Below are 13,526 nucleotides of genomic sequence, written 5' to 3'. Positions count from 1 at the left end.
AACATCAGGACGAAGGAACATGAGAAGCTAGAGTACCAAGGGCTCAGAGAAGAGCTTGAGAAGATGTGGAGGTGACGGTAACAGTGGTCCCCGTGGTAACCTGAGCACTCGGTGCGGTGACTCCCAAGCTAGGCGAGTGGTTCCAGCAGATCCCGGGAACAACATCTGAGATCTCTGTCCAGAAGAGCGCAGTCCTGGGAACAGCAGAGATGCTGCGCAGGACCCTCAAGCTCCCAGGCCTCTGGTAGAGGACCTGAGCTTGAAGGATTGACCGCCCGCAGGGGGGGGAAGTTTTTTGTCCTTAGGACCTCGTGTGTAAAAATAATAACAATAAGAAGGGTTAACAATGGTCAATTGCCTCCAGTTAGATTAAAATGTATTTTATGTGTTGCATATTTTTTATGTAAAAACACAGGGTGTTCCCATTAGCCAAATTAAAAGTGTGACAAGCTAAAACAGTATTTTTGCACCTGAACTATCCCTCCCTGTTCTAGGTCTGCCACAGCTGAAAAGATTATTGATTATTTGTGCGAGTCCACGTGTATAGTTGCAGGAGTGTTCCTCGCCTTTTGAATACTGGGCCCTGAGTTGTGTGCTTAATTAATTAGTGTTTTTCTTTCTTTCTCTCTTTTGTCATTTGCGAGGTTACACTGGCAAACTTACGGGGCCCCGTCTGTCTCTGTTCTGTTGTGTTTGGTAAAGGGAACTGTATGTTAGTGGAAGCTCAGGATGCGTTCCCTGCCATTTGTGTCTCCTAGACTTAAAACTTTCTTTTGTATTGGACGAAAGAAAAGGTGTCAGACGTAAAAAAAATTCTACAGAAGATGAACAATATCTGCCATGTCATTAAAAAGCAGGAAAAACCAGCAAAGACGTGACACAGAACCTGAGAGATGCATTTGGCCCTTGAGTTGTTCGACGAAACTTCATCGTTATTTGAATCTCTGGAAATGTGGCTGTCAAGAAGCTATTCCCTGACGAATGGAACCATGGAGAAGAGGTTCAGTTGTGCCAAATTACACCAGAACTGTAATAAAAATCAGTAGCAACTTTAAAAAAAGTTTAATTGTGAATGCCTGTCCAGAAAATAGCTTCCAAATGTTATTTCACCCAAATATGTTCTTATAATGTTGCTTCATGCAGGTGATATAAACAAGAATGGTGAATGGACTAATTCTTATACAGCTCTTTTCTACTCTCACCCAATCACCCCATTCACACAAGCACTTCCTTCTATGCGTTTAAGTGCTTACTAAGCAACATTCACACTCACTATACTCCAATGGATGCATCGGAGAGCAACTTGGGGTTAGTATCTTTCCCAAAGATACTCGGCTTGCAGACTCGGGGAGCCACGGATCGAACCATTCATGTGGTTCGATCAAGATGCTTCATTGTTTTCATTACTTATTTGTGAGATATCCTGAACATATTTTAGGCAAATCAGACAGAAAATATAATACACAAAATATCATTAAATACAAAAATAAATCAAATGTGAATGAATGGAGTACAAACATTCCCACCTGTTGGCAGAGGTGTACTCTCATTGTCCTCTCCAGTTTTTTCATCCCCATCAGTCAGGGCTGTGTCCCTCCCTCTCCACTCGTTCTTGGGCAACAACTCCACCACAACTTCGTCCCCATGCACCGCTCTGTTTCGATTTTTTCGACCATACACAAGCACATCCCAAGTCAGATCTAAGATGGATAGGGGGGGGTCAAAGTCGGGAGAAGAGATCAGAAACGTCTAGCAAATATAAGTTTAATGTGTCTGTTCCACCTGTTTTGAAAATGTAAGGCGTTTTCACCTGTGCTCTTGGTTGAGAAGTTCTTCGGCCTGACGAAAGCCTCGTTCTGTGCCCGATGCTTGTTAACATTCAGTGTACTCTAGTAAAAAGGAATGAAACAAGACATTTACTCTTCTGCCACTGAGGTTGTGTTAAACAATCTGGTGAAAAACTCCACTGCCTTCTCTTTGTGACATCTCCATACCTGCTCAGGTACAGTTGGGGAAATAATTATCACTGCTGAATTTGTAGGTTTCCTCAGTTACAAAGAAAGAACAATTATTCATGTTATTTCTTTAATGTTAGTTTCATTTAATGGAGAGCGATAGAATATCAACCAAAAACTGTCTGTGAAGGTTCTCAGTCATCCAGGTCATCGTAGTCAAAGGAGCTTGCAAAGAAAAGCGTCTGGACTTCTTTAAGTTGCTTGAAGACGTTTCACCTCTCATCCGAGAAGCTTCTTCAGTTCTAAGGTCAAATGGTGGAGAGTCCCAGATATAAACCTAGAGGGAGTATCCCCCCACAGAGGGACAAAAGGACCCCCTGATGATCCTCTAATCGCCTGAGCCAAGGTGTGAAACTGGGTGTGGGTCCCAATCAGCCAGAGTTTCGGGTGTGTTCATTGTGAAACCTGGCCCCACCTTATCATGCGAATTCCTGAGGTCAGATGGCCCAGGATGTGAGTGGGCGTTAAGGCGTCTGGGAAGGATCTCAAAACTGGATTATAGATGGCAGAGAGTTGGTGTCGTAAGCCCCGCCTCTGTTCAAAGATGGTCGCTCACAGTGGACATAGATGGCTTCTTTCACTCCTCTTTCAAACCATCTGTCCTCTCTGTCCAAAATGTGAACATTGGCATCCTCGAAAGAGTGACCTTTGACCTTTAGACGCAGATGTCCATCTGCCTCAGGAAACTCTTTCTCCCCATCGTCACCCTCTGACTACTCCACTTGATACCAAGAAAAGTCTTACCACTGGCAACAAAGGTCTCTACCCCAAATACTAAGCCATGTTTTGCTTGGGGACTCACTGAAAGTAACTTGCCAATCCCTTTATGACTTTTTAAAATAATAATAATAATAATAATGATGTGTTTTTTCTGTCTCTCTCCTTTAAAATTAAACTGCAAGAAAACTTAGAGACAGTTCATATCTTCTTCATTCAATAACAGTCCTGCTCTTCATCTCATTTTCTTTATTCGTCAGCCCCTCAAATACTCCTACCTCCTCAGCACACTCCCTACACTCAGTGTATTTCGTTAGTATAGATTAGTATATGTATTAAAGGTACCTGCAGTTTCTCTGAAAAATGAACAGGCTTAAAGCTACTAAAATATTTAAACGTTGTTCCTGCAGTTGTTTTAAACTCGTGTTTTAAAGAGAGATCCGGTATACTTAAAACAGGAGTTAGAGAATTGTGGATCAATATGTTTGTCATTGCACAAGATGATCAGATCTTTAGCATGAATGCTCACCTCTGTTTTCTACACACACACATCACTGATCACATCACATGCTCACAGAGACACATTCACATACACACACATCACATGTTCACTCTTGCAGAGACACACGTTCACATGTGCGTGTCTTATCTGTCGCATCATTAATGTTGATGTTTGTGTGACCACTGAAGTTAATAAAAGGGCTTTGAGGGAAGGCTGGAGTTGGGCTAAGATCAGATGAAGACCTTCTCCCCTTGCAGCAAGTAAAAGAAAGCGCTGAGTCAGCGGGGTTTGAGCGTTAGACCCAACAACAGGTTGGTACATTTTTACCTGAATGTAACGTTCAGACTTTATACCAGCCTCCAGGACTTCAGCGGGAAGATGTTCGGGAAACTCTTTCTCCCCATCGTCGCCCTCTGTCTCTTGTTGTGCCTGAGAAATGGAGCTAAACAGTTCATGGGCTGCCTGCAGATCTGACCAGAAGCTTTGCAAATAATCCTGGCAAAGGAAAAACACACAGGTCAAGAAATAAATTACTTCAGTTGGCCTTCTTAGCTCCAGTAACATCCCTTCAAGGGCCTAAGTTTTGGATCCTCTTCCACTTAACCTTATCAGGTTCGAGAAAGAGAAATAGAGTAAAATCTTTCAAATTCACCTCAAATCAACAGCCAGATGCTTAAACCTTTTGATACAGTTAGACGTCCTCAGTATTAGTATTACAATAATAGTTAAATAGATATAAGAACTGGTTTCAGAATAAATAAAGCGAGTTTTTGGAATGGGCTTCCCAAAGCAACAACCTCAACCCTGTTGTTAATTGTTGGACCGTGCTTAAACGCCACGACCGTTTTAGGAAACCAACCAATTTAAATGAATTCTACCAATTCTGGTTGAAAATCTCTGTTTTCAGTGACCGAAAACGCCGTTTACGTGTGGACGAAAGGCGCAAACACATAGAAAAATCTGCGTTTTCAAAAATACCCGGGTACGTATGTTTGGATAAAAATATACAAATCTGGCAGCAATGTATCAAAAATGTATCACAATAGAAAGCGATGTAATATTAATTTCACGGCTACTAGCATGTACTGCTCTTTTTCCTTTAAATAAACATCAGACTTGATATCAGTCCTTATTGAGCAATGAGTTTACTCTCTGACCGACTCGTGTTTGCGGCGTTCCAAACACGTTGCCAAGAGGGAAGATGCAGAGTACCTGTGAAGCCAAACATATAATATCAATACCCATAACATGGCTAAAGGCTGTTTCTAACCTCTCTTCTTTACTTTAACTGTCATTTATTGACCATTTTAAATGGCGATACCAGTGTATCGACAAATAGGTAAAAAGTGTAACTGTTTTTTTCTGACAGAGCTCGGATCAATCAGTGCAATTACAAACAAGGCTGTGACCTTCACCTTTAGCGAAATTCTCATTTACATACTAGTTTAATAGTTTTCTGACTCATTGTCACTGTGTTTTATACAACCACAGCATGCTTGCTAGGCTGACATGAATTGAAAAACAAAGTGCAGCTCTCCGTATGTAAACAGACTAAATGCCACATATATTTACATTTTGTCACTTAACCAAGAAATCATGTGTAATGACCGAAAGTTTGACAACAACCACCAATTTCACTTCTAAGTGAGACTGTTCTAATACTGCTGCCAAAAATGTAAGTGTTTCAAAAACCCATGCCTGCTACATGCTACAATAGTCCCACTGAAGATTAGTGAAATAATACAGACCAACCAACTGTTCCATCATATAGGCTCCAACACAACGACTTTAACACAAAGAGCTGACTTTCAGTTTTAGGTGTTCAAACCACGTGTTTCTCTAAATGCATGATGATAAATCCCTGTAAGGTGGCTACATATAAGAAGCCGATATAGAGTAGATGGTATTATAAAGGTATTTCATATACCTGGACGGAGATGACGTACACTCCAGACGTCAGGCTGCTGAACTGAGCTACGGCCTCAGGATCCTCAGTGATCATCACTATATTCATCATTCCTGCCAGGTGGTTGTAGTACCACACTGCAGCTGAGTACACACACACACACACACACACACACACACACACACACACACACACACACACACACACATTAAATGAACTCACAAGTTTAGCATAAGATGCATGAAAGCAAATTGCCCGCTAAAGCAATAATCTTTAACATATCCCACTAAGTTTTTGCTGTTTTGTAGGTGGAAGTTATGATTTCACACTACTTGTAATTCAAATGGTGCTTCCACAGAAAGAATATAAAAAATAAATAATTGAGTGCCTTATCTATATAATAAACACATTTCATGAGAACACACTGCACTTCTAGCTTCATTTGTTGGCACAACATAAAAGTTTGTCAGATCGTGATTAACATTACAACCAAGTCTCTATTATTAAAAACACTCATTAAATCCTTTTGGTGCTTTTCTCTATTAAACTGGTATAAATATTAATCACTTTTAAGCTGCCATTCACAAGTCCTCCTGACTTCTTTGTTCCTGCACTTGTTTTCTACCTGAAGTGGAGGAAAAACATTTTTGAAAATGTTAAAATGACCCCTTTACCCATTGAACCCCTATTGGGACAAAACACTATGAATGCTCGATTGACATCTTAGCCAGTACGTGTGCTCTAAGTGCCATATGCATCTGCACCGCTGGCCTGTTGCACAATTTGAAAGAAAGTTCAAATGTAATGTTTACATTTTTAAATCTCCCAGATGAATTTTGCACACGTGTGAACTATACATTTATGTCACTTTCACAAAATATTTTTTAAACCCAGAGACTTAACATTTTTAGAAACACAATTTCCTTTCAAGAGTTGCTGAGCAGAAGTAGTCAGCAGGTGCAGTCAAAGACATTTTGTGTGATTGGATGATTATCAGGATGTCCTAAAAGCATCATTTGAAAAACCTTCAGTTAATCCAGTCCAAGAACAAAAGAACATATTTCTCCCATACTGGCTTCCCTGTTAAATCCAGAATTTAATTTAAAATCTTCTTACACAGAAAAGTCTTGAATAATCAAACCCCTTTTACACACCCACTTTACTCTCAGGCTGCGGGCTTATTTGTGGGGTTTACAAAAGTAGAATGGGAGGCAGAGCATCAGCCTTCATGCCCTTTTTTGTAGAACCAGCTTCCTATTTGCACACGGGAGACTGACGCCCTCTCACTATTAAGATTAGGATTAAAACTTTCCTTTTTGATTTATAGTTAGGGCTGGATTGAGTGACCCTGAATCCTCCCTTAGTTACGCTGCAATAGGCAAGATTGGGGACTTCCCATGGTGCAAGTATTTCATCTTTACTGAAGAACTGAATATGTTTTATTAGCATAATCTCCATTATAATTAATGAGATTTACAAATTTCACCTAGTGAAACATGTAACGTCACACTTTGACCCAGAAAAACAAAATGAAGTCAAAGAAGTATAAGTAGAAGAAAAAACATGACAAAGAGGAAAAAATGAGAAAGGAAAAGACTCTATAGACTCTATTTCTATGCTACATGTGCTGCAGCAACTTGACTGTACACTTCAGTGAGTGTGGTAAATAATGAGCACTGACCTGGTCTGCCATTTTTCCTGGCTCTCGCCCTTCTCTCGTGGACAGTAAGAGTACTTCTGAAATTCATTGGCAAACAGCACGCAGTCGTGTCGAGGGTCTTTGACAAGGGTTTGCAGCCGCTTGTAATATCTGCACAAACGCACATTACAAAAACAAGTACATTCAATAAAATCATAAATTACACTCAAGAAAGCCTCTCATTAGTTTGGGAGAATGGTGGGGATGTTAGGAGAACGTTAACCCTGAAGCACGAGGGAGAAAAAATAGACCAATGTATGTTGACTTTTCCTAACATAATTTATGTTCCTTTGTTCATTTTGGCTCATTTTTTAAATTCACTCTTGTTTGTAAAAATCAAAATAAAACAAAGACTTGTCTGTCAGATAATATGCATTAGACCTAAACATAAGATCCTGATCTGAAATTATTGAAAGAGGATGACACCTGGCTTTGTTATCCTTTGAGTTTCACAATAAAAGCCCAGTTGGTGAACTAAAGCAGCAGATTGCTTTTTTCTGAAACATGTTGACTATGTGTGAACACTATACTGCACTAACTTTAACGTGGCACATTTCAGAGTACATGTAGTAGCTGTTTCACACTAAAAATGAACACTTGTACTGATCAAACAGATGAAATAAGAAATAAAGGCCTACAAATGCCCCGATCACTAGTTGAGTTAATATAGATGATGTATAGAAAATTCAGCGATTCTGCAAAGTGAAACTGCAAAGAGAGTCCACGATGAAGCTTTTTTCTCTTTGCTGTGTACGTTAAATTCAATGGAAAACAGTAAGTAGTGATTCAGTATGACAACTCTGTATGTTTCACCAGATGTCCACCTAACGCTATCAAAGTGAAGCCTCATCACATTAATGATGCAACACTCTAAAATGGCTGTGTGAGCACAAATCAGGAATAAACTGGACTGAAACCCGAGTTCACGTGGGACTTCTTATTTACAGTGCTCATCAAGTTTGTCCAAAGCGCTCCTGCATGTTTATGCTGGACACATATTTCAAGTCACAGGCTGCGTCTCTTTCAGCTTTGTCAGCAGAGCTCTGATATAATGAGGCTGACCCCTGGTCAATGTCTACAGACATGTGTAGCTAGGTTAAGCTGGGCACACAGCTAACAGCTTGATTATGAATGCAACTCAACATTTCAAACAGAGCATCAGAATGGGGAGGAAAGTCGTTTAAAAGACTTTGAGCACGGCTGGTTACTGGTTGCAGATGAGCTACTCTGAGCATTTCAGGAAGCAGGTGCCGTGTTTGGGGATAGTTAACAACGCAGACAAGTTGCATTCATTTTAATGACATCACCACTAACTGCATTTTAAGACATGCAGTTAGTGGTGACAGGTTAATTGGAAACACTAAATTGCCCATAGGTGTGAATGCAGAAATGCGAGTGTGAATGGTTGTGTTAGTCCTGTAAGACTGGCTGACACATACCCAGGTACTTATATTCAGGTGAAGAGCAAAATGAACATTTAGGGTACAGCAGAGAGTAATTTGTGTGACAGCTGTAGTAAAACCCAATTTGTGTTTGTCTGTTTAGGTGACTTCCAAGCAAGATACGTGGAGGAGCACCGGCTTGGAGGAGGCGGCTGTGGAGCAGTGTTTGCTGGCTACCGCATAAAGGATCATTTACCAGTAAGTGTTCAGATGGTGGTAGTAAGACAGGCAGTAATGCAGATAAGGGATAATATCGTAAGCTGAGATGTATGCTGTTTTACACCTTTAATGATGTCATACTGAGGAAATGCTCATCAATGCCCTGTGTCTTTTAGGTGGCCATCAAACACATCCCAAAGGGGAAAGTGTACTGCAAAGTGAAGGTAAATGTGCAAGACTTGAATTGTTTTTACATTAGTGGATTGCATGCAGCGTTCACCTGTGGAACGTCTGTGCCTCATCATCCACTTTGTTGAAATATTTCAGGATGATAACGGGAAGAATGTGTCAGTGGAAGTTGCCATCATGCTGAAGCTTGCAGCTGAAGCAGATGGATCAGTGGAAACATCAGCCCCAGTGTCTCTGTTGGAGTGGTTTGACTTTGGCAGAGAGCTGATCCTGGTGATGGAGAGACCTGTCCCCGCTGTGGACCTGGATAAATACATAGAAGAAAATGGAGGATTTTTGCCAGAGGACAAGGCCAAGGCAAGTTGACTTGCCTTAGAAGAGTCTTAGACTGTACATCATTCAATCAAAGCACAGAGTATTAGAGAAACATTAACCCATTGATTGATTATTGTCTTTTTCATCGTTTCCAGGTAGGGCTGGGCTATATCATACCATTCACGGTAATACCGGTGTAATTTTGGGCAACGATAGGAAAATGAAATATCGCGCTAGAATAGGTAAAACGCGCATGCGCAGTGCCTATGTTTACATACGCAGATGGCGGTGACGCAGAAAGAGAAGAGCAAAAGTGGATCGTTGAATGAAACGGATGAACCAGAACTGGTTTGTAAAAATGCTGCAACTTTAGTGGTGTGGAACTGGTTTAGCTTTCGTCCGTCAGATACACAACAAAGCACGATTTTTGGTAGCGCATGCTAGCGGGCCGCCGTTATTACCGTGTTGTTTGGAAAATACGGCACACTTAAAATCAATCCTTTGATTTTTCTGAAACTCGACAGTGCCCCTTATAATCCCGTGTGCCTTATGTATGAATTCTGGTTGTGTTTACTGACCTCAAAACGATTTTATGTACACGGCGACTTTGCTAAGCTACAAAGCCGCACCGCTCGATGGATTGTCGGAGCATTACGGCTATCGTAGGCAGGCGCCTCGCGGAGTGATACGTACTGCACCTCAACGTGATATTACCGTATTGTGTGTGTATAACCTCTTTTTAAGCTTTGTGGATATTTTACATGGTTATGCTGAGGATATGTCGGCCAATTTCCACTGGAAATGCCTTTTGGTTAAACTGTCAGCGAGGAATTTGCATTTGCACTGTTACATTTTTATATAACTTTAATGCACATAAAAAAACAGCTGCTTGTTTAAGTGAAAATACATTTATGGGGTTTTTTGCACTAATAAAGTTGTGGCGTTGTAAAGTATTTTGTCTAGTGTCAGTTATATCGTCAGTTATATCGTTATCACAACTTTTCAAATGTATATCGTGATAAATATTTTTGGTCATATCGCCCTGCTCTATTTCCAGGTCATTCTGAAGCAGCTGGTTGATGCTGCGAAGCACCTGGAGGATAAACACATCTTTCACCGGGACATCAAGAGTGAGAACATTCTAATTGAGACCGGCTCAGATGTACCGCGTGTTCGTATCATCGACTTTGGACTGAGCTGCTTTGTTAAGGAGCAGTCGCAGTACCGCGTCTTCTATGGTAACATATTCTGCTCTTGCTCTTCACAGATGTCACAATTTTCGCCTTTTGTTTTAGAAGAAATTGCAATTGTGTCTGTTTATTAGGTACAGAAATTTACTCCCCTCCCGAGTGGTACGGGCGCAGTTGCTACAGGTGTGGACCCACCACGGTATGGCAAATGGGAGTGGTTCTGTACGAAGCGCTTCATGCCGGGGACTTTAACACCACGAGCTTCCTCAAAAAGCGCCTGAAATTCAAAAGACATCTGTCCAAAAGTAAGAAAACGTCACACTTCAAGACTGACTGATGGCTTGGACCACTGGAACTATCATCTTCATGTTTTTTCTCTTTCCTTTCTTTCCAGACTGCCGGGATTTCTTGGACGCGTGTTTAACCAAAGTCCCGGAGACGCGGCCGACGCTGGAGGAGCTACAGCATCACACTTGGCTGAGATAAGCCTATCACACACACACACACAAACACACACAATTCAGACGTTATCATTTATGTGTGATGTATGAATTACCTTTCTTTTTTTCAGGAAATAATTTTTTTTAATTGGCCCACTTTAAATTTCAGTGTTTTGGAATTCCTGTAAACCCCCCCCAGCCATCCCAGGAAAGGGGATCTCTCTTTGAATGGGCTTTCCCGAGGTTTCTTCCCGTCAGTCTGGCCCCCCCAGGGGAGTTTTTCCTCGTCTTCATAGAGAGCTTGGGCTGGCTCAGGAGCTCCATCAAAACTGTCTTTATTTAATTACTCTAATGTAATCATATACTTTAAAGTAATCAAATAAAAGACAGTAAAAATCTGAAGACTTGAAGTAAACTTCCATTAAAATAAAACTTGTTTAATTCATCTTTGCTGAGGATACTGTGTTATTACTATTTCAAGGATTATGTCAGAACACCGGATACTGGTACCCATCCCTACCCATCACTAGGGAACAGAACAAACCAGACATCAATTACAACAAAAATGACACTGACCCAGCCAGCATGACTCGTCTGCCTTAAGAAATGTTTAGCAATATTACAAATTGGGTGATATGCCTTAAAGTAGCTTCTCATGTGTTCAGCATTGTCAAAGGCTACATTTTAATTAAAACCACAATCTAGTAATGTTCTGTCTTTAACCTTCCTAATTTGTTTTTTGTCCTAACCTAATACTAAATTGCCAGTGAAAACAAAAGTTACATAAATAAAGAAGAGTAAAGAAAATTACGGTCTTTTTTATTGTAACAGTTTACCAGTGTACAGTTTGGTTTGTGACATATCTATCTAATAGACTCCAATTTGTGCATGTAAATGGAGAGTCCTCTTCACACACTGAGGTTAATTATGGAGTTCCACAGGGTTCAGTGCTAGGACCAATTCTGTTTACATTATACATGTTTCCCCTAGGCAGCATCATTAGAAGACATAGCATAAATTTTCACTGCTATGCAGATGACACCCAGCTCTATCTGTCCATGAAGCCAGATAACACACACCAATGAGTTACACTGCAGGAATGTCTTAAAGACTTAAAGACCTGGATGGCCGCTAACTTTCTGCTTCTTAATTCAGATCAAACTGAGGTTATTGTACTCGTCCCTGAAAAGTTTAGAAATATGGTATCTAACCAGATTCTTACTCTGGATGGCATTACCTTGGCCTCCAGTAACGCTGTGAGGAACCTTGGAGTCATTTTTGACCAGGACATGTCCTTCAACGCACATATTAAACAAATATGTAAGACTGCGTTCTTCCATTTGCGCAACATCTCTAAAATTAGAAATATCCTGTCTCAGAGTGACGCTGAAAAACTAGTTCATGCATTTATTGTGTGAATGTGTGTGTGAATGGGTGGATGACTGGATATGTAAAGCGCTTTGGGGTCCTTAGGGACTAGTAAAGCGCTATATAAATACAGGGCATTTACCATTTATTACTTCCAGGCTGGACGACTGTAATTCATTATTATCAGGATGTCCAAAAAACTCACTGAAAAGCCTTCAGCTGATCCAAAATGCTGCAGCAAGAGTCCTGACAGGGACTAGAAAGAGAGAGCAGATTTCTCCTGTTAAATCCAGAATTGAATTCAAAATCCTGCTCCTCACATACAAGGTCTTAAATAATCAGGCCCCATCTTATCTTAATGACCTTGTAGTACCATATCACCCTATTAGAGCACTTCGCTCTCGCTCTGCAGGCCTACTTGTTGTTCCTAGAGTATTTAAAAGTAGAATGGGAGGGAGAGCCTTCAGTTTTCAGGCCCCTCTTCTGTGGAACCAGCTTCCAGTTTGGATTCAGGAGACAGACACTATCTCTACTTTTAAGATTAGGCTTAAAACTTTCCTTTTTGCTAAAGCATATAGTTAGGGCTGGACCAGGTGACCCTGAATCCTCCCTTAGTTATGCTGCAATAGACGTAGGCTGCCGGGGATTCCCATGATGCATTGAGTTTTTCCTTTCCAGTCACCTTTCTCACTCACTATGTATTAATAGACCTCTCTGCATTGAATCATATCTGTTATTAACCTCTGTCTCTCTTCCACAGCATGTCTTTATCCCATCTTCCTTCTCTCACCCCAACCGGTCGCAGAAGATGGTCCCGCCCCTCCCTGAGCCTGGTTCTGCTGGAGGTTTCTTCCTGTTAAAAGGGAGTTTTTCCTTCCCACTGTCGCCAAAGTGCTTGCTCATAGGGGGTCATATGATTGTTGGGTTTTTCTCTGTATCTATGAAGCGCCTTGAGGCGACTTTTGTTGTGATTTGGCGCTATATAAATAAAATTGAATTGAATTATCTGAGGAAGAAGCAGAGTTGGTTTGTTTCCAGCTGAAATCATCCAGGCTCAGGAATTTGAATCGATCCACATCATTTCCGCTTGAACTAGAGAACATGAGTGTCGACTTACATTTGGTCTGTGAGACACATGTCATAGTGACAGTATTTGGGTTAATATGGCATTACTCACCCTGGTCGCATTTCTTCAATATCAGGCACCAAGTTCAGGAACTCGTTCTTTGCAGCCCGCGCAAGGTAGGAGGTCTCCAGAGTGGGAACCATCGGGAAGTTTTCACAGTCTGAGCAGGAGGGACTGGAGGCACGTGAGCTGTTCTCAGGGGTCCTTTAACACAAATCACACCAAGTTAGAATCAAATGGATAACCTGTCAATAACCGTTTGCAGATCGAGGTCAATGTTCCTAAAAATATGTTTACTTCTGGCCCATGGAGCCACAGCGCGAGTCCGAGAGAGAGGGGCAGGTAGAGGAAGGGGTGAGGGTGGCACTGCTGAAGCTCGTCACGGATGGATCACGTCCGATCGGTGAGATGAGAGAAAGCTGAAGTGAAACAACAGCAGGATGAGGTAGACGTCAATA

The 13,526-nt window shown here is 41.2% G+C and overlaps 2 protein-coding genes across 2 annotated transcripts in view; one reads left to right on the top strand and one right to left on the bottom strand.

Moving 5' to 3' along the window:
* LOC146625155 (DIS3-like exonuclease 1) overlaps positions 1 to 13,266 on the bottom strand; it is a 32,153-nt gene extending 18,887 nt beyond the window's left edge. The window contains exons 1-7 of the mRNA XM_085362709.1: positions 13,120 to 13,266; positions 8,721 to 8,932; positions 6,822 to 6,950; positions 5,162 to 5,283; positions 3,562 to 3,729; positions 1,811 to 1,889; positions 1,527 to 1,700 (exon numbers count right to left, since the gene is read on the bottom strand). Of these exons, the coding sequence (XP_085218835.1) occupies positions 1,527 to 1,700; positions 1,811 to 1,889; positions 3,562 to 3,729; positions 5,162 to 5,283; positions 6,822 to 6,950; positions 8,721 to 8,745 (697 nt within the window). The 5' untranslated portion in view covers positions 8,746 to 8,932; positions 13,120 to 13,266. The remainder of the gene's footprint in view (positions 1 to 1,526; positions 1,701 to 1,810; positions 1,890 to 3,561; positions 3,730 to 5,161; positions 5,284 to 6,821; positions 6,951 to 8,720; positions 8,933 to 13,119) is intronic.
* Positions 8,708 to 10,620, top strand: LOC146625156 (serine/threonine-protein kinase pim-3-like). The gene is made up of 4 exons (XM_085362695.1): positions 8,708 to 8,986; positions 10,002 to 10,182; positions 10,269 to 10,439; positions 10,529 to 10,620. Exons 1-4 carry the CDS (start codon positions 8,708 to 8,710, stop codon positions 10,618 to 10,620), a joined length of 723 nt encoding a protein of 240 aa, XP_085218821.1.
* Positions 13,267 to 13,526: the final 260 nt, after the last annotated feature.

Source organism: Diplotaxodon limnothrissa, linkage group LG9 (genome assembly GCF_057381915.1).
Source record: "Diplotaxodon limnothrissa isolate DT_005_m linkage group LG9, D_limnothrissa_male_GT1.1, whole genome shotgun sequence".
NCBI classification, from domain to species: Eukaryota; Metazoa; Chordata; class Actinopteri; order Cichliformes; family Cichlidae; genus Diplotaxodon; species Diplotaxodon limnothrissa.
This window is presented reverse-complemented; position numbering and strand designations above follow the sequence as displayed.